The sequence below is a fragment of the Calonectris borealis genome, chromosome 14, assembly GCF_964195595.1.
Source record: "Calonectris borealis chromosome 14, bCalBor7.hap1.2, whole genome shotgun sequence".
Taxonomy (NCBI): domain Eukaryota; kingdom Metazoa; phylum Chordata; class Aves; order Procellariiformes; family Procellariidae; genus Calonectris; species Calonectris borealis.
In genome coordinates, this window is record NC_134325.1 from 6047946 (window position 1) to 6067277 (window position 19332).

At 39.5% G+C, this 19332-nt stretch overlaps 1 protein-coding gene across 1 annotated transcript in view; it reads left to right on the forward strand.

Moving 5' to 3' along the window:
• Positions 1-376: 376 nt before the first annotated feature.
• Positions 377-19332, forward strand: part of ABCC8 (ATP binding cassette subfamily C member 8) — an 82951-nt gene continuing 63995 nt past the window's right edge. The window contains exons 1-6 of the mRNA XM_075163091.1: positions 377-563; positions 1917-2058; positions 4738-4859; positions 10623-10789; positions 12990-13232; positions 14098-14286. Coding sequence (XP_075019192.1) covers positions 416-563; positions 1917-2058; positions 4738-4859; positions 10623-10789; positions 12990-13232; positions 14098-14286 — 1011 coding nt within the window. The 5' untranslated portion in view covers positions 377-415. The remainder of the gene's footprint in view (positions 564-1916; positions 2059-4737; positions 4860-10622; positions 10790-12989; positions 13233-14097; positions 14287-19332) is intronic.

The following is a 19332-nucleotide window of genomic DNA, read 5'->3' on the forward strand; positions in this document are numbered from 1 at the left end:
GAGCCCCAGGAAAGCTGGAACCCTGTTTTATGTTGCTCTGAGGTAGCCGAGGGCGGTCACGCTGCTTCCGCATCGGTCTCTAGCCGTGTCAGGGAAGGGACACAGCCTCCTGCGCTCCCGGACTCCTTTACCCGGCGCTCCCACAGCCCCCTCGGGGCCTCGCCAGGCCCCCTGCGAGGCTGAGGCCGCGCACCGGGCGCCTGGGGTTCTTACCTGACCCGCCCCTCTCCCCCGACCGGGGCGGGGCGGGGCAGAGGGGCGGGGCGCTGGGCGGGGCGGAGGGGCGGGTCCGCGGCCGCCGCCGTCACTCGCCGGCAGGTGCGGGCAGAGCAGCCGCCACCGCGCAGCCCGCGCCGGCCCCGCCTGGATGTGCGCGGAGGCGGAGGCGGCGCCGGGCTGCGCGCAGGGTCCCGCCATGGCCCTGGCTTTCTGCGGCGACGAGGGCAACTCCACCGCCTACAACGTGGACCACGGCGTGCTCAATAACGGCTGCTTCGTGGACGCGCTCAACGTGGTGCCGCACGTCTTCCTGCTCTTCATCACGTTCCCCATCCTCTTCATCGGTGAGTGCCTGCGGAGCTCCCTTGCCCTGTCCGCCTATGCCTCGCCTTGCCGCCCACCTTGCCTTCGAGCCCCCGCCTTGCTTTGTCTTGCCGTGGGTTTCCCTCCCCCGCTGTGTGGCGTGGGTCGCGTTTCCCTCCCCCTTTGCCTTGCCTTCTTGCCTTGCTGGGTACTTCCCCCCACTTGCCTGGCCTGGCCTTGCCCTCTGCGCCCTGCTCCCTGCCGCGCGTCAGTGCGGGGCGGCGGGAGGCTGCGAAGGGGCTTAGGACGCGGTACAAGCTCCGGGATGCTCCGGTGACCGCTTCTCCCGAGGCTGCCCGCCCGCACCGCCCGCCATCCGGGCGTCTCTCCGCTCCTGGCAGCGGTGCCCATTTCTCTCTGTCGGGGACTTTCCGAGGTGGGGTTCCCTGCAGGTGAAACCCCTTGCGCGGGGGCTGGATGGATGCTGGAGGAGGCTGCAGGATTTGCCTGCAGGTTTTGACTAGCAGCGCGGGAAGCAAATCCACATGTGCTGTTAAAAACCAGAAAACCTGGCAAGTAAGTCTTATGTTATCAAATCATATTCCCTGCAATTACTAGAGTTACAGCAGCTGGACAGCCCTCCTCGGTACTGGTAATTGACAGCTGCTGTAAGTCTTGCCATATCTGCAGTAGATATTATTTGATAACATAAAACTGGGGTTACCAGTAGGTGGCCCGATGGTTTAATACATGTGACTGTTACTACTTTGAGTACCATTCTGCTCAGCCTGGTCTGTCCTCTAGATAGCCATGGCACGAGCTTTGTGATTTAACGCTCCCTTCTGTTGATCATAAAAGGTCTGGTGCTGAAATAACAGCACAACTAAAACAGGGTCAGCTGAAGAACTGCTTAGGGTAATCTGTGTTTATCTGGCTTTTCTCAGTATTGCTAATTTTTATCTAGACCAAGAGAATGAGTTACTTTAAAACAAAATTGTAAGATAAGTTGTAAATTCTTTAATCAAATGCATTGAAGTGAAGAAAAAATAGTGTTTGTATTATAGTGTTTGTGTGCATTTGTCAAGATGTTCATTTGTTGTTCATTTAAACGATATATTTGAAAAATGTTTAATGCATGTAATTACTTGATAGTAAGTTGCTAAAAGTATAGGAATTTAAGACTGTGTCCTGTCTGCATTGTTGATTTTATTCCATATGAAGTGAAGCAATGAGAATACAGGTCTGAAAATATTCAAATACATGCATGTTTAACAACACAATTGTGTCAACTTTAGTACACTAGTTTGTTACATATATGCTTTTCTGTATGCAGGAGCTTTGTATGTCACTCTTGTTGTTAAGAAAGCTCTTTATAATTTTCTTTTCCTGTTTAGGATGGGGAAGTCAGAGTTCCAAAGTACATATACATCATAGCACATGGCTTCATTTTCCTGGCCACAATTTACGCTGGATACTGACTTTTATCCTCTTATTTGTGCTGGTGTGTGAAATTGCAGAGGGCATAGTGTCTGATGGGTAAGTGTATGTCTACCTTCTCCTGATAGCGCTGAGCATTTTAAAGGTTTCAGGGTAGGTATTTTCTCAGTGTCTAAATTCTCATCTAGCCCATATTCCTTATGGTTATAAACAAGTAATCTGTTTTCTTGCTGATTAACTTACCAACCTTGAATCAGAAATTCTACAGACCTTGCTAAGTTATGTACATATGCACAACTGACCTTAATCATTTTTAGTTCAGCTTAACGGCACTATCTTTCCAAAGAGTAATCATAGATAAATCCTAACGATTCAAGCAGATGGTGACATTTTCGTGATACGTTTTATGTCCAAGGACCCAGTCCCCAGTCCTTACTCAGGCAGAACTCCCACGTGCACAGTAGGTCATACCATTCCCCTGCAAACCGAGTTCTGTTCATCTTAATAAAAGGGGTGGATCTGTCTCACACCCCATAGAGTTTCTTCTGATATTTGTGCAGTACCTCTGATCTGTTGCCTTGAGCAGAGCCGCTCACATTGTATGAGCATGATCCATCATCTATTATTCAACTTAGGATGTCTTTAAACAGTAATCTGTGGGGAAAAATTATTCCAAGTGAAACAAGTGATACACGAGAGTCATTTATCATGAAAAAAGCTAATGTTGTATAACAATGACTATGATTATCTTCCTCTGAAGAAAGGTCTGATTTTCATAACTATTATGAATTTGCAACCCAAGGATTATAAAATTGAAGCTCCTCGTTAAATAGAACAAAATCTCTCTGTTTAGCCATCTATATAACAACTATCCACCAACCAGTGTGAAAGGCACTGCAGTATTCTTCTGTAGAAGCTGATATCATCATTATTATTATAACTTCTCTTAAACGTATATAAATAGGATGTTTCTCAGTGCCAGTTTTTTTAAAATGGAATTTTTCTCATGCTTATTCAGAGTTATCAGGGTGTGGGATGCTCAGAGCAAAATCTCCTGCTTTGAGTTTCTGTTTTATTTTGCTCTTTAGCAATCCCTCTCATTATGTTTATTTGCTGTTTAACTTGACTCAGAATGTTGCTGTTAAGTAGTGAGTGTCACCTGATGAGAATCAAAGCTCCTAGCTATACTGGGGGAGTGCCAACCCACAGTCGTGCCTCCCGAGCACTCAGCAGGCTAGCAAGTGCTCCAGTGAATAAAAGCAGATTTTGAGACTCATCAGCTTTCCAAGACCAAAACTGATCACGTTGGTAAGTCCTTTTGACAGCAATTGGGTGCTAAAGGCTTTGGCACCTCAGCAATAGATACAGCCTATTGGAGAAATGGTTCTATAGGGGAATTCCAGCAACTTCTGTCTGTGAAATAAATAAATTTAAAAAAACCCTCCCACTCCTGCAGTGTTACCTACTGAAGCTTAGGCTGTCTGAAGAAATCTGTTCCTGTTGCTTGTTTGTCCTTGCTGAGAATTCAGCCCTGATGTACAAAAAACCTTGGCATTACTAGGAATTCAGAGACTGGAGAATCTTTTCTCATTTTGCTGTATACACATACAACTCATTGTCAACAAGAGGAGTTAAGTGTTTATGCCACAGGTTGTCAGCATGGCTCCAGCCAGCTCTGCAGAGTTCACCACAATGTCCGTGTGAGGGAGGGTTTTCCTTTCCTATGCAGGCAATGGTCCTGAGCTCCTTCGGATCTGTTAGACATTTGGGGTGTTCTACTCTCAGACATGGGATGTCCTGTGATGATCTCCAGCTCCCTGACAGCACAGCCCCTTTTGTCTTTCCAAATTACACAAAGGTAGCATTTGCTGCAGCAAGAACAAATCCAGAGATGCTAATTTATTTTCCATGAGGTTCAGAGGACAAGGTGTGAATTTCCCTGAGTGTTTGTGTCCTGAAGACTTCCCCTTGGTACCTCTTTTCCTGGAGCTGGTTGGGAGACAGAGGAGATTGTACCTCTTGACAGCACAGGACACTCCATTACTTTTGTGAAACAAAGAAAAAGGGAGGAGGAGAAGATGGCAAGTAGGAGGAAAGAGGGGGGGAAAACATGATTCTACCCACCTCTGCACAAACCAACAACATCGCCCAACAATTCCCATATTCCCTGGGAGGGAAGGGCTGTAGTTGGCAGAACCTCCTCCACTGCTACCTGAAGCAAAGTGTCGGGAGAGCTTTGCTTTATGGGACAAAAGTTAGGAGTATATGATTCTGTTGTAGGTTTTGTTTGTTGGCATGCAGTCACTGGAAACAGAACTCGATGTAAGTAATTCCCATGCTGTGGTGCTGTTCCTTCTCCCACACTGGAAAAAGAAGATGAAACATTTCCACAAAAGGTTTCTGTAGAAAATCTTAAACTGTTCTGTCAGTTGGTCTTACCTACATATTTTGATGGACAGCTCCCAAACTAGTTTAGCTTAAATTAACTTTTCTCATTTTGGAGCTGAGCTGCTTATCCTAATTTAAACAACGTTCCAATTGATTTCAGTAGGAAATAGGAGTATACACATTTTCAGCACAGGGGAGGAATTTGAAATCCAACTATGTGATTCAGGAGCATAAATCCAATTGCAAATTGGAGAGCTTTATTTCCGTAACTCATTCTAGAAAATCCTACGGCAGGGCTGGGTACAAGATACAATTCATAAATTAAAAGGGAAACATTTAAAGAGCTAAGAGGGTTTGATTTTAATAGATGTTAACTTTTTTCTTTTTAAGGGTTTCAGAATCACGCCATTTACACCTGTACATGCCGGCTGGGATGGCATTCTTGGCAGCCATCACATCGGTTGTCTATTACCATAATATCGAAACATCTAATTTCCCAAAGCTGTTAATCGGTACGTCTCACGACTTACAAGTCTTGGAAATGTGATTGTGGTGCTGTCTGTCTGTTCATTCTGTGACAGATCGTTGCAGTCTCGGTGCTAGCTTGTATCGATAAAGCTGCACTTATATTGGTCTGCTGGTTGCCATTGCCAGAATTAGTTCTGAGTTTTCCTGAAACTGTTCATTGTTTTCAATGCTTTTAACTTCTAATAGTATTCTGTATAGCATTTTCAGGAATCCAATGGGTCAAAGACTTCTCTAGGGAAAACTGGATTTGTGCGAAAAGTAGCATGTCAAACTCTAAACTCTAAAAGTATCCAAATCCCCCTGCTCGTTAGCATGTTGCATTGAAGCATGATATAAGATTGAAGCCATCTTCGTGTGTGTGGTTCATTGAAATAAGCAGAAAGTCAAGGGTAACGAATGACATCACTGACTTTCCGTATGACCCTGGGTATATTACTTTGCTTGCTTGTTCTTGCTTCCTAGTCCTAAAACTTCCTTTGTAAACTGCTTTAAGACCTTTTGAATAGAAAATGCTGTGTATAAGAAATACCTAGTATACTATATATTTTTTGCAAGATGATAAATAAACTGTAGCTAGCTATAGAAAATCCATTACTGCTGACGATCATGCAGTAGGTGACATGTTCTCTACTGTTTAAGTAGATTGCAGACTGTGGATGTCTACATGTTTAGTCATCCTGTTAGCTGTTATTTCTTTGGTGGTCCTGGCTCATCAAATTTTGTTTGAGCTGGTTTTCTGTATTAATGGATCCTGCTAAGGTTTGTCTTGTGTCGTTGTAGCTGTGTGTATCAAAGTTCTGTTCTAGTTTTTGTCAGGTGGTCAAAAATCAGTAACAACTGGATTTGAAAAAGCTTTTAAATATTAAAGATTACTTCGAACTGCATGTTGTGGTAAGCAAGCGTCCTCTTCTGCAGAAGGAGCCTGTAACTCCTGTGGAGGGGGCGAGGCGGGGAAGTCATTCCTCTTCAAAACCTTCAGATTTCTATCCAGGCTTGGCAACTTTTATGTCTTTGCATTTGGGACTGCTTTTCTTCTTGTGCTCTTAAGTAGGATCGTTTTTGTCTTTTATGACCAGGTGGGGTCATTTAGTTGCTTTTTTAATAAGTCAACACAGTCTATTTAATGCCTTCTCACAGGACTAGATGTTATGTCTCAGGAAAGCATTGCTAGCCTGTTACAACCACCTATGGAAAACGAGCAGTGATTTTCTTGGTGTTCTGGGGTTTTTTTGTTATTTCAGGTGTATAATGCAGTGTTTAATAATTAGTGTTGCTACCCCATTTCTGCTGTTAAATCATTGAGAAGGGTAGCATAAATTTACAGCTGGTATTTGATTACCCATTTTTGCATAATCCCTTCTCTGTAGAGATTTCTCTTTTATGATAATTTTGTTTAGTATTTAGAGCGCTGATGCTGGATAAGCTCTGGACAATATTTGAATAATAAACAGTCATACCAATGAATACCAACACTTAAATAAGTGTTGTTGATATACTAAAGTTAATAATTGTGAATTTTCATTTTGCAAGAATTTCTAAGGAACAGACTCCTTTAGAAAATCTAATCTTAATAGCTAACTCGTAGGCAAAAAAGAAAATCAAACTACCACAGTCTTTCCCACTTAGTTGGTCTGAGTTTAATTTTAATCCAAAGTCTTCACAAGATGAGGGTCTTTGGATTTTTATTATATTTTATTTTTATTTTTTGTTTTATTTTTCTTTTCATTGTCCTGTGTTTGTGAGAGAACGTAAGACAGGCATTTCTGGAAGTCTCCATCCTTTATTCTTGACTACACAAATTTATCGTTGTCTAGCTGTGAGGATCATCATCTTTCAATGTTAATTGCAACTACTCTGTACTGACAACTGGGACTAGGATAACTTTATGCAAATTAGACCAGTATGAGATAGTTAAATTATAGCTATGCTCGGCTATCAACCCACTAGAGTGCAGTGTGGCCATGAAGCAGCTTTCTTTTAGAGCCTAATACAAATGAGGTAAATGGGAACCATGAGGAAAAGCTTAAGTTGGTGAGAAACTTTTTGCTGAGTGTGTGAGAGAGGAAACCAAAAGAGGGTTCTTTGTTACTTAAATGTGGTAGAGGAGATCTAATATTACACATACACACAGGGTAAAGTAAATGACCTGATGTGGCATCTTCTGCTGCTTCTGCGCATCAGTGAAGTTCCACCTACCTGCAGGGCATCGTCTGTCTCAGCTGCAGGATCAATGCCTACACTTGCAAAGAGTTGGTAGCTGTATAAAGCAAAGGCTAACAGAGCCTTACCCAAAAGTTACCAAATCGAATGGGGAAACCCTCATTGATGCAGTACAGAAGACCCTTAAAGTTCTGTTCATTAATTCTGAACAGGATAAAATTTTCCAATCCTGTAGAACTTTGAGGTGTTTTCTTTTTTAAAATCTTTTTCACTCTGTACCTTAAAGAAACCAAGACCTTTTGCAGTTCTTCAAGAGGCAGATCCCATAACAGACCTGGGGATTAGCATATTCCATTGGAGTATGCAAGACAAGGACGCAAAGTTCCTGTACTGATCCTGCCTTTCAGCTTTATGCCCAGGCTGTTGGATATTTTGAAGTAGTCATTCTTGTTATCTCTTATCAAAAAAGTTGAAAAGGTTTGGAATATTTATTCTCTAAAGCTAATGATTGAGTTCAGGATCCCAGTTGAGTGTCCAAACTATTGGAACACTTTGATCTGGTCTGAATCTGTTTTTCTGTGTGTGGTTTTGACTTGTAATTATATTTCAACAAATACAACTTTTCCAGTATAGCACTGTTTACCAGGGGACCCTCATAATAATGCTACTTTTGGTGCTCTTTGCACAGCATTGCAGAATGGGTGCATAACAGTTGTATGGGACATATTTTAGAATAGTTTTCATACTGAATTGGAAAATCTGCTAGCTTTCTCAACGTTCAAAATATGTAATTGAATGGTAGCATCTGATTGCACTATTTTTTAAGTTATTTATTTGTTTTTTAGTATTTATTTAGTATTTATTTAGTATTTATTTAGTATTTATTTAGTATTTATTTAGTATTTATTTAGTATTTATTTAGTATTTATTTAAGTATTTTTTTTTATGGATAAATAAAGCTCAGAAATTAAACAGTAGGAGAAAATTATGAAATAACAATAGGACTTTGAGTGTTTAATCTGAAAGGGATAGTAGTATGGGAACACAGATGATTTTTTTGATTTAAGAAAATTGTCTTTTCTTTAACCAATTGTAATTATAGGACTGCCTTACCATTCTTGACAGTAATCTAGTTTTCTAATTTAAATTTCTTGTACCTTGATATTGTAGTTAATTCCCTTGGAATTAGTTTATTGTTTAAAATGGAACCTCCTGGTATCGTATAAATATAATGCTTATTGCTTAGTACACAAAACTTCTCTCACACAGGTTAATTAATAAATCCCATCCATTAAGTGCATGATTTTTCAGATTGTGGGCTTAATCCAATAAAGGTGTAAAAGAGTTTGAGTTCCACATTGCTTAATTTTCAGCGGTCTGGCCCCAGGCAAGAATCTACACACCCTGGTGTTGTGGGTTGAGGTAGCTTACACAGTCCAAGAAAAAATGAGGTCTTTTAGGCTGCAGACATCTAGAATAGATCTAAAGCAATCAAGTAAATGAAAGCATGCCTCTATGGTCTGATCACCAGGAAGTTCAGGCCAGTGGAAGTTCTTGGTGATAATTTCTAGAAACTCTCAGCAAATACGCGCTCACCAGCCAGATGATAAAAACACAGCTTAAAGGAAAGAGCCATAACTGTGTTTTCCAAGGAGCTTTATCTTGAGGGGCCTGTGAACATCCGCCAGATTAGATTATATACACTTGTATTCAAAAGTGAGAAGCTAAATAAGTTCAAATACTGCTAGGAGGTATGACAGTGGGAGGTCAGTTGTCACCTGAGAATGTTGCATTTGGCACTTTCTAATACTTCTTAGGTAAAAGATAAATGAATGTTTTAATAAAATTATAATTTAAAAAAAAAAAAGGTCATATAGACCCTTATTTAAATCCTAAATAGGAGAATGGCTCTGCTAGTTCTTATTTCTTCTTCCAAGAGCTCTACATAGATACCAGTTCGGTTGGTTTTTTTTTCAGGTGTCCTCTGCTGGTGCACGTTTTCAGTGTGCTATGTTTGTGTAAGTCCTCTTTACTCTGAGAAGGATGTGTTCTCAGCCTGTTGTAAGGAGAATGAGACACAACACAAGGATTAACAGATAAAGGTGGCTAGGAGTAGAACAATGTGGAATATATTCTTGGGTTAAGTGAGATTTTTAGTGTCAGGCATATTGCAAATAAGAATACTGTCTCAAAGATAGGAAACAGTCTGAAGAAGGATGAGGAGATTAGATTTGATGCAGTATAAGTTGGGAAGGTGGTAGGAAGCCTCACATAAGAAGGCTATAGTTTTATAATAGGGATTCTGTAAGTATGTCTCTTAAATCCTCTCTGCAACTGCATCAGCCACTAAAATACAGTGCTGAAATACCTGACCTCTTAGTGCTTTCTTATTACAAACTGGCCTATTCATTTTAGAGGAAGATAGACTCTCTTGGCAAATGTCCTAGTGCCCAGTACTTCTGTACTGTTCCACTTCCTGTCCTCATTTAAATGAGAGTTTTGAAATGGATTTCCATAGAAGCAGGATGTGCAGCCCCAAATCCCATACGGACTCTCTGTGTTGAATTTTGTTTTCCTTGGAAAGGGTAGCCCACAGTACATCTGCACAGGGCTTTCTAGGGTGCCTCAAGATAACTGGAACACCACAAATTCTTTGAAATTTGTGCAAGTTCCTGATGATTATTCATATTTGTAAGTTAGACTTGCAGTTGCTAATGTCTTGGTTGAAGACTCTCTGATGTTGCAGCAAGACACTCAGAAAGCATTATCCACATTTTCCGTGGCAGTTAGAGCACGTTCCAGCTGTTGCACCATGGCAGATACAGCAGCAATGAAAGATCCATGTAAAAGAACATAACCTGAGCAGGTATTTCCTTTAGAGTGGGGAACAGGAACTGATTTATGGTGTAGTGAATGGTACGGAATGTTTTCAAATCACCAGAGTTTACTGCAGGGATTATTTATCTATAACTGACAGTAGCGCTTTTAGACAAGAAGTTCAGTAGAACACAACTTTAACTTTTTAGAGTTCTACAAATGCCAGAACATCCTTCCTTGATGTGCCTGTGTATCTGCATTATAAATTACATATATGGAATTTGTGTTGAATAATAGAGCAGCAGCAGTTTGGAGGAAATACTTTAATATCTATTCCTGCATACATCCCAGAGATCTGCAGGGGGAATGAGATCAATTTTCCTTCAAGCCAAATTCATAGCAGTCTTGTAGCATTACCAAATTTGAAAAGCATCATTCACAGCCACCTTCACTTGTGGGACAAATCCCTCCCTTGAACTCCTTATGTGGATACACGTTTACAACAGATGGAAAAATTCCTTCAGCAGACTTCACTTTGTGAAACTTCCCGAATATCAGTAAATCTAATAGGAAAGGAATTTGGTACTAACATTATCTTAATATTTTCATGTTTGTGGAATTGAATTAGGCTTCTGTTTTGATATGAGAAAGGCCAGTCTCTGGGTTGATATATTCTTGTTGCATTCTTTCTGAATGAATATTTAATACTGCTATTTAATACTGCTGTATATTTTTGTGGAGCTGATTAACTTTTTTTTTTCCCCCTACAGCATTGCTGTTCTACTGGACTTTAGCTTTCATAACTAAAACCATCAAATTTGTAAAGTTCTGTGATAATGGGGTTGGATTTTCTCAGCTTCGATTTTGCCTCACAGGACTCCTGGTTGTTCTATATGGAATGCTGCTAGCTGTAGAAATCAATGTCATCAGGGTGAGGGTAAGTTAGTATCATAAAAGTCTCCTTCTGTGTTTTGGTTTTATTTTTTTTCTTTATTCCTCTTCCTGGGTACTTACTGTGAAATGCATTTCTAAAGGAGAGAGAAAAATCCATTTAGAAATAGAAATATGTTTCAGAATCAAAGGTTAACCCAACTTTATTAGGCCAGATGAATCCATAATTCTAAAAAATGCTGTCTCCATTGTAGTTAAATTAAAATGAATTTAATCTGTTCAAGTTTGTTTTAAAAATTACTATTATGATTCACAGTTTCAGTCATCAGAAACAAGTATTTCTGATGCAAGGAAAGACTGGGTGAGGGGAATTGTCTGCTCTATCAAAGAATACCTTAGACACACAAATAACATCTCTCATTTTCCAGGAGACAATCACAGTGGTTTGCTGGGGCAACTGGGGTTCCTATCTAGCCTCCCAGCTATATATTTTTTTTTTCTCCTTCTGTGGTGTCTGCAGTCATAATCTAAACTGGGAGATGGATTTGGAGGCTGCTGGATAGATAAATGCCAAAGTTCTTCCCTTCACCTGTCCCTCATTTAACTATGTGCACAAATTAAACTTAGTCTCAGGAAATGTAAATTTTCCATGTAAATTTTCTTGCTGCTTCCCTCACACTAGTATGTGAACTCTTTCCAGTAACGCATTCAGCAATGTGAGTTGCATCTATCACATATTTGTTCTTTTGTGATAGGGGATTTTGTGTGTCTGTATGTTTATTTGATAACTTAGGACAAAAATATGTCTAAAAGCAGACTTTTCAGTAACATTTTTGAAAGAAAGAGTAAAAATCTCAATGCTGGACATACAGTATTTATCTCATAAACGAAAAACAGTGGATTGACTTGTAGGAAAAGTAGAATTCAAATGTGATAACGGAGAGACTTGCTCATAAACCTCCTCATAATAGAACTGCATAATTAAATGAGATTTAATCACTGTGGAATTATAGGCCACAAGGAAGAATAAAAAATGATCACTGACTATAGTAATCTTTTTTGCCTCTTTTTCTGTTTGTTTGGATTTAATTATTAAAGGATGTCATTGATGCATAAAGGGAATTAGCCAGCAGTATGGATTTTTTACTGCCTATTATGTCTATGGCAGAGTTTGAGAGCTGGGCTTGTTGCTGTAGCTGCTGAAGGAAGGGATTGGGGTGCGTGGAGAGCTGGCCCCTGCTGAGGGGCAGGAGGGGCGAGGGGTGGGAGAGAGAAAATAAAAATAAGGAGTGAGGCCTCTATGCAACAGAAACTGCAGACATTGGCCTCGCCTTTTTTTCTCCTGCCTTCCTCCATCTTCTTCCAGAAGACAGAAGATTGATTTGTTTGACTTCCAATCCCAACTGTACCTTCTCCTTTGCTTTCACTGTTCCCATTGTTCCCAACCTCATCACCATTTTTTCTAGGATCTGTGAATTGTTTCTCCAACTATGGTTGGAGAAAAGATAGCAGTGAAACATATCCAGAAATTCTACTAAGATTAATAGGATCTAGGTACAGTCATGAGTAGAGATTGAATTAAATATGTGATTGAATACTTTTCAGAAAGGAAAGGTGTATTTTTAAGAGGCTTGGCTTTTCATTCCCAAAAAAGAGCGATGTCTGAAAAAGTTTTATCTTCACAACAGGAAATCATCAGCAGCCTAACCTTGCTCTTTAGACATTTAAGCCAATGAAAACGTTTGTTAGTGCCATGTGCACTCTCTAATTCAGTGGTTTCCCAGACCCGTTCGGGCCGGCAGAGATAGCTCTATGTTCTGAGCTAACTAAATGTGAGGCAGTATGGTACGGAAGATGAATCACTGTGATGGGTTCAGGGCTGTGCCTAAGCTAGTATGTTCCATGTTGCACTGTCTGGAACTCAGAGCGAGGGGCTGGGGCTGTACTATTTGAAATGTGAGGGTTTTTTCCCTGCAAGTATGCAAATTTGTACCCCATAAACAAAGTAATAGTGAATGTTCAGGCTGATTTATTTCTAGACTGGATGCCTCTGATTTTCCCGAGTACCGATGAAACTGGATTGCTGTATTGGTTGAATTTGAATGCCTAAATTCCTTGAGTACTTTTGAGAAACTGAGACTGATTCATTGATTATCTGCTATGTCCTTGATTTCTTACCTATTCTTTGCGGACTTTTATTTTCTATGCGTTTAGTGTGATTCTTTTGGTATTTTTCTGAATTTCAGAGGTATGTTTTCTTCAAAACTCCTAAAGAAGTTAAACCTCCTGAGGATCTCCAGGACCTTGGTGTTCGATTCCTACAGCCATTTGTGAATTTGCTATCCAAAGGAACATATTGGTGGATGAATACATTCATCAAGACCGCCCATAAAAAACCAATAGACTTGAAAACCATAGGCAAACTTCCCATTGCTATGAGAGCTCTGACCAATTACATTCGCCTTAATGAGGCCTTTGAAGCACAGAAGGTATGCAAAGCATGGAATTATGTCTGTCTGCTTACTTAGTGCTTACATTTTTCATTACTTTTTATGCTATGAGCATGATATAAAATTATATAAACGGACATGATGCAAATGAAGTATCCATTGGCATAGCTTTTCATATACAAAGAGATCACATACTCCGTTATACCTCGTACAAATAATGAAATTTCTTTACCTAAACACGCTTGTCAAACACATTACTGGTTAAATGCATGTAAAATCCATATGGCCTCTATTTTGATGTGGAAAGTAATTCACTTTGTATTCACTGGACCCCATTATCATTCTTCCTAATAAGACCCTGGAATCATTCAATTGCAGACAATATTAATGAGGCCTCACAGGACTATTTTTTCCATGTTATTTCAGTTACAGTTTGTCCGTAGGAGAATTCAGTGCTGAAACTACCTCAGCTCAAATTCTCCTTGACTCCCTGGTGGGAGCTGAGTATATTCAGGATTTTAAGAGAAGTCTTTTGCATTCTGTCTAAAAAGAGTGTAGGTTTCCAGTCTCTATGTTCACAGGAACACAAAACCTGTCAGTTCCCTCTCTCTTTTTTTCTTTCTCCCCCAGCAAGCCACAAACAACACGCTTATTTGATCCCTAGTAAGGGTAGGAAAGAAATAATGGTTCTTTTTGTGATATGGAGGAGAATACAAATTAATGCTTTGTTCTGACTCTATAAAAACAAATGAAACAATAATTGTAGTTCCTGTGCTCTTCTAGCTCAAAGATTGCAACTGGTTGTCAATGAATTAAAGGAGGGATAAAAATACCAGGAATTTATCAGTCCTGAGGTTAATACATAACATAATCCTTGCTAATTTTTTTTTTTTATTCTGAACAGAACAGAAGGTCATCATCTCCACAAGGATCCAGATCAATTTGGCGTGCTCTTTGCTGTGCTTTTGGAAGACCCTTACTTCTCAGTAGCACATTCCGTATTCTGGCTGACTTGCTTGGATTTGCTGGTCCGCTCTGCATCTCTGGCATTGTTCACAACGTTGGAAAAGGAAATAACACCATCCGCCCACAGGTACTGTCAAAATGTCATAAAAATAGAGAAGTCAAAAAAGTAATGCTATGACTATGTATTATTTGGCCTTAGTAAAAAAGTGATTCTGCAATGTATTTGTGAATGCTAGAAATGACAGTATGTTATGTACTGCCTATTGTCCACATTTATACCTTGATAGGGAGCAACATATGTAACCCACACATCTAGTCAGGCTTGCATTCTGGAAAATAACCACATTAAAGATAATGGTGAAGCATATCCAGGATCCCACTAGTATCATAAGGATTTTAGGTACAGTCTTGAGTAGAGATTGAATCACGTATATGACTGAGTGCTTTTCAGAAGCAAAAAGTGTATTTTTAATAGGCTTGGCTTTTTATTTCCAAAAATGAGTGATGTCTAAAGAGGGTTAAAGCAGGCTTTTGTCATCACAATAAAATACCAAATAATTTAGCTGTGACAAAGAATTTCCACTAGTGTCTTTGGGGAGGTTGGTTTTGAAAGATCGACCGAGACATATTTTTAAAGAATGCTACTTTCATGAATATTCCCCAGGAGGAAACAGGAATACTTCTTGATTAACTTTAAAAAAAAAAAAAAAAAAAAAGGAAAGACTGAGGAAGCATCTTCTCATTATAAGGTGAGGTCACTCAGGCTGGGCTTCTATGAGAAAGCTCGCTGTATTTGTGCAGCTCACTTATTGTTTGATATAAGATTTTATTTCCAAAGTCTGTTGACACTAATGGAAATATACCCATTCACTCAAGTACACTTTGGATTAGGTCCACTGTACATATTGAAATACATCAGATGCATTGCAGAAAATTTAACAAAGGCGTCAGGCTAAAATTGATTGCTTATCCATTTTGCAATCCTTATCCTAATATTTGGAAACTTAATATAGCAAGTAGTTTCAATGGAAACCAGTTAAAGCAGGAAATGAAAAAAATTAAGACTATAAGGCTATGTTGCAGCAAAGTACTGTGGAAGCTTTTTAGCTGCTGCTTGATAATTTGTTTGGAACAGTTTCAGCTGAAATTGTACTGAATCACTATTTACAGACTATCCTGTTTCATTTTCCTATTAAAGTGTCATCTAGTGCTCCTCTGTGAAAAATGCTCAGGTCTGGTCCAGATAGGCCCTGGATGGAGTCTCATCCAGCCTTGATACCCTCACTGTGTCTCGCTAAGTGGTAGCCTCATCGCTGTTGTCATTTACACCATTTGGGGATCACCCAACAGCAATATTCACTGATGGTGATAGTCCATGAGTGACACTTAGGGGTGTATTTTACCTTTGCTAAAAGGTCTCCAAGAGGCTTTTCCTTCTGTTTTGACCTGGTTTATACACATTGTTTTTCTGTTAAGAGGCTAATTACCTTTACATTTGGAAATTGCTTTTGCTGGATTAGATGAAATATCTTTCTAAAATGTATGAAGGCTTTCTATTAAAACCATCTGTAGACAGACTGGTGTGTTCAGGAAAACTCCCACATGTATGCACATACCTAGCCAACAGGGTCTACTTTGGAAAAAAATACACCAGCTCTACTGCTAGGAATGTTACATCCGTACTTGTACTGAGTCAGAAAAGGAAAACCTTGCCTTATCAATTGTTTGCTCCTGAGAGCTCATGTAGGTGTGGGAAACAAGCCTTCTAAAACACTGCCTTATGAGGGCAAAGATAAGTTGGGGGGAAACATTGTTTGTGTTTGATGTGCTGCTGAGTTTGAGGGAATTGGAAAGAATTGTCATACAGTGGGACAGAATCGGACAAGCAAAGTAAGCTGTGAGTACAGCGGAGAGCGTCTTTTACCCATCTGTTAAAGTGACATTTCTTAATTTTAAATAGTTTAGATTTTCATTTTAAATAGTTTAGATAGAGGAGGCGTTGTAATGAGTCAGCTGTATCTTTCAAACAGAAGTTCTGTTTGTGAAACTGAAGGCAAAGAGGTAGATCCCAAGATATAATATTTGCTCCATTCTTCAGGCCCTTTGTGACAGACATAAACTGCCGTGGAGCTGGAATTCTGAGATCACGTGGGTGTCACGGGTAGTATTAACTGCTTTAGTTAGTGCCGCAGTTAGTCAGAGCACGACAGCGTCTTAAATTCTGTCACGCTCTTCATGTTTATTTATAACTCCAGTATCAATATTTATGGCCACCCCGGAACATTCTTATGACATGAATTTCTCTGAGTGTTAATCATTTCACACCGAAGAAGAGACTGACAGAACGATAACCTTTATATTTTGCTGGTAGCATCTTCCACATTGCAATGTTAGGATTAGCAGTTCCAGTATTAGGAATATCTGCTGACATAACACATTCAAATGATACACCAAACCTACAGACTGATTATTTAAAAAGCTCTAGAACTCATAAGTGCCAGTGTAGCAGAAGGCCCAGTATTGACATTTAAGACTGTGTGAGTCTGGGGTCTTTAAGTATTTAAATAGTGGCCTTTTGCTCAGCCTTTTACTGATTAGAGCCTACTGGGACTTTTAAAAAGTGGTATTATCCTGAAGTTGTCAGGAAGGTGGGACACTGAATGTCCCCAAAGCCATTTCTGAAAAGAAAACATCTAATTAGTTCCATCAACTTCTCAAACAAGGTTACTTGCCTTATATGCAAAAGGTCCAGCAGATGTTCAGTTATTTCCTTGTGTTTCCTGCAGGCTGACAAGTGTATTTAGACAACTATTGTAGCTTAAACACACAGATGCTCAGTGACTTTGTAAACCCTAATGGCCCTGATAATGCACCTGAGACTTGACAGATGTCTCGGTGCTTTCACCAAATGTGTGTGTGATGTTTATGTATATATGTTTAAGTCCTCCTTTTCTCTCAGGTTGAGTACTAGAAGAAATTAGGAGAATATTCATCTCACTTTTCCTCCTTGTTTATCTATTATATAATGTTTTGATGTGAATCAACACTGCACCAAAATCTCATTCCTAGAAAAGCATGATTTGTCAGAACATGGTTGTGTAAAAAATGGTATTCTTTTATATACAGTAAAAAGTGGTATTAGCTGCAGTAATTAGCAGTACTAGCCAGATGTATAGGTAGGACAGCATTGAAATTGTGCTGCTTATGTTACTGCCTTTGATATAATATAGCACAGTCTGTAACCTGCATGGTTCATGGTTGTTACAATGCTTAGCCTTTCTCTTCGATGTCATGTTAGTATATCTTTGACATTCACAATCTCCCAGTGTCACAGACTTGTGTGTCGTTCTAGCTTTGCCTTCATAAGAAGCTGGTTTTAGTTTTTAATGTGTTAGAGAGATGCAACTTTTTCCTGGATGACCTTGTATTGAAATAAAAAGAAATCCCAGTGAAGAACTGCTAAAATAATAACTGACCTGAGAAAGGGTAGATCTCAAAGGAAAGATTCTCACTGTTGCAAGTCAACAAGATATGTCTGAGGTGAAAACATCACAGATGTAAATGATCCTGGTTTTCCCCAAATGTGCTTTTTCTTTTTCTTTCTTTTTTTTTTCCAAAATTTTTGCACTTATATACTGTTTTGCATTCTATTTTGTATTTGAGTATATATACGTTGCACAGGAAACAATAGGTAGCTCTTAAACTTGTACAGTTAAGCACCAGGGGCAGTTCTTCCGCCTTACATGTGCCTAATGCTTTATGAGCATAAATATTGAAGAGTCTGAAAGATAAACTGGGTGCATCTAATTGGCCATGGACTTGGCCAATTTGTGAATTTCTCGTTTCTTTTCCACTGTCAAGGCCTTACAGGTAGCAGGGGAGAAGACTTGGTTGTACTTGTAATTTTCCAGACCTGTGGTACATTTTCTAAAGCTTCTAGGCTAAATGTAGAGCCTTGGGTCTTCCTTCTTATTCTTCAGAGTTACAGCAAGAATAAATTTACAGCAATTACATCTTGCAAGGGTCAAAGGCAAGTTAATTTGATTTGAAAAGCTGAACTTGTAAGACTGTAAATAATCTGGAAGATAGACTTACTTTTACTGTACCATATGCTTTTTGTAGTGTATAATGCTGCTGTAGCCTATTTGAGTGACTATGGAATAAGTAATAATTTAGGGCTTAAAATCCTTTTAAGGTACAAATAACTAAAACTGTAGTTAAATGTCTCTTTATCTGAACATAACTGCTGACATGTACCGTAATTGTTCAGACTTTTGCACTTGATACAGGTTTAAAGAAACAAGTATGCCCAGCGATTGCTTGCATTCTATTGATTTGACTTGGAAGACTCTGTATGCTTGAATACTTTCTCAGAGGGCTTCTCTGAGGGCTAATTCTTATTTAATTCAGTAGCCCTACAGACTGCAGAAATGTTTATGTACATCAAATCTGGTTGAAGTCAAAGTACCTAGCTGAATTGGAAAATATTATCATCTGACAATTTGCCTTGAGAGCAGGAAATAAATTATTGAATTAAATAGTTTTTATTCCCTGTTTTCAAAGCATGAAACTCAGCACTGTTGAGTGTCACTGATGGAAATTTTCCATGTTCTTGTAAGTTATTGCACTGTATACTTCATAAAACTAGTATATGACTATCAAGATGCCTCCTAATGGAAATAAGGAACATTTGCCTGAACAAATATTTACAGGAATGGAATCATAATTATTTGCTTTTCTTTGTGTCCAGTCTTGGTCTGAATCTCAGCGGCTTGTAACAAATGCCACATAAGTGGGAAAAGGGAGTAAACCTAAGAAATCCACACAAGTCCATCTGTGTTGCATAGTAGACAAAAGTCCTTTGACAGCTTCTTAATTTGGCCAATGTTTGAAGAAGAGTCAACTGCAATTCATTTGGAAGTGATCAGATATTTATGGAGAATGACTCTTTGGTCTTGATGAATGGCCGCCTAGACACCTCAACAGATGGTTAAACTCTTGCGTGGACAGATCAGACTAGTTTCCTCTCATGAGAAGGGGTATCGCTATGTGAGGTGGGAGGCACTGTGGAAACTTGTACTGAATGTGTTCTTGTAAGTGTGCACTCTTCTCGTGGAGTAAAACAAAGGATCCTTTCAAAAACTGTTTTGCTCATTATCTTGTTTACTTGTTT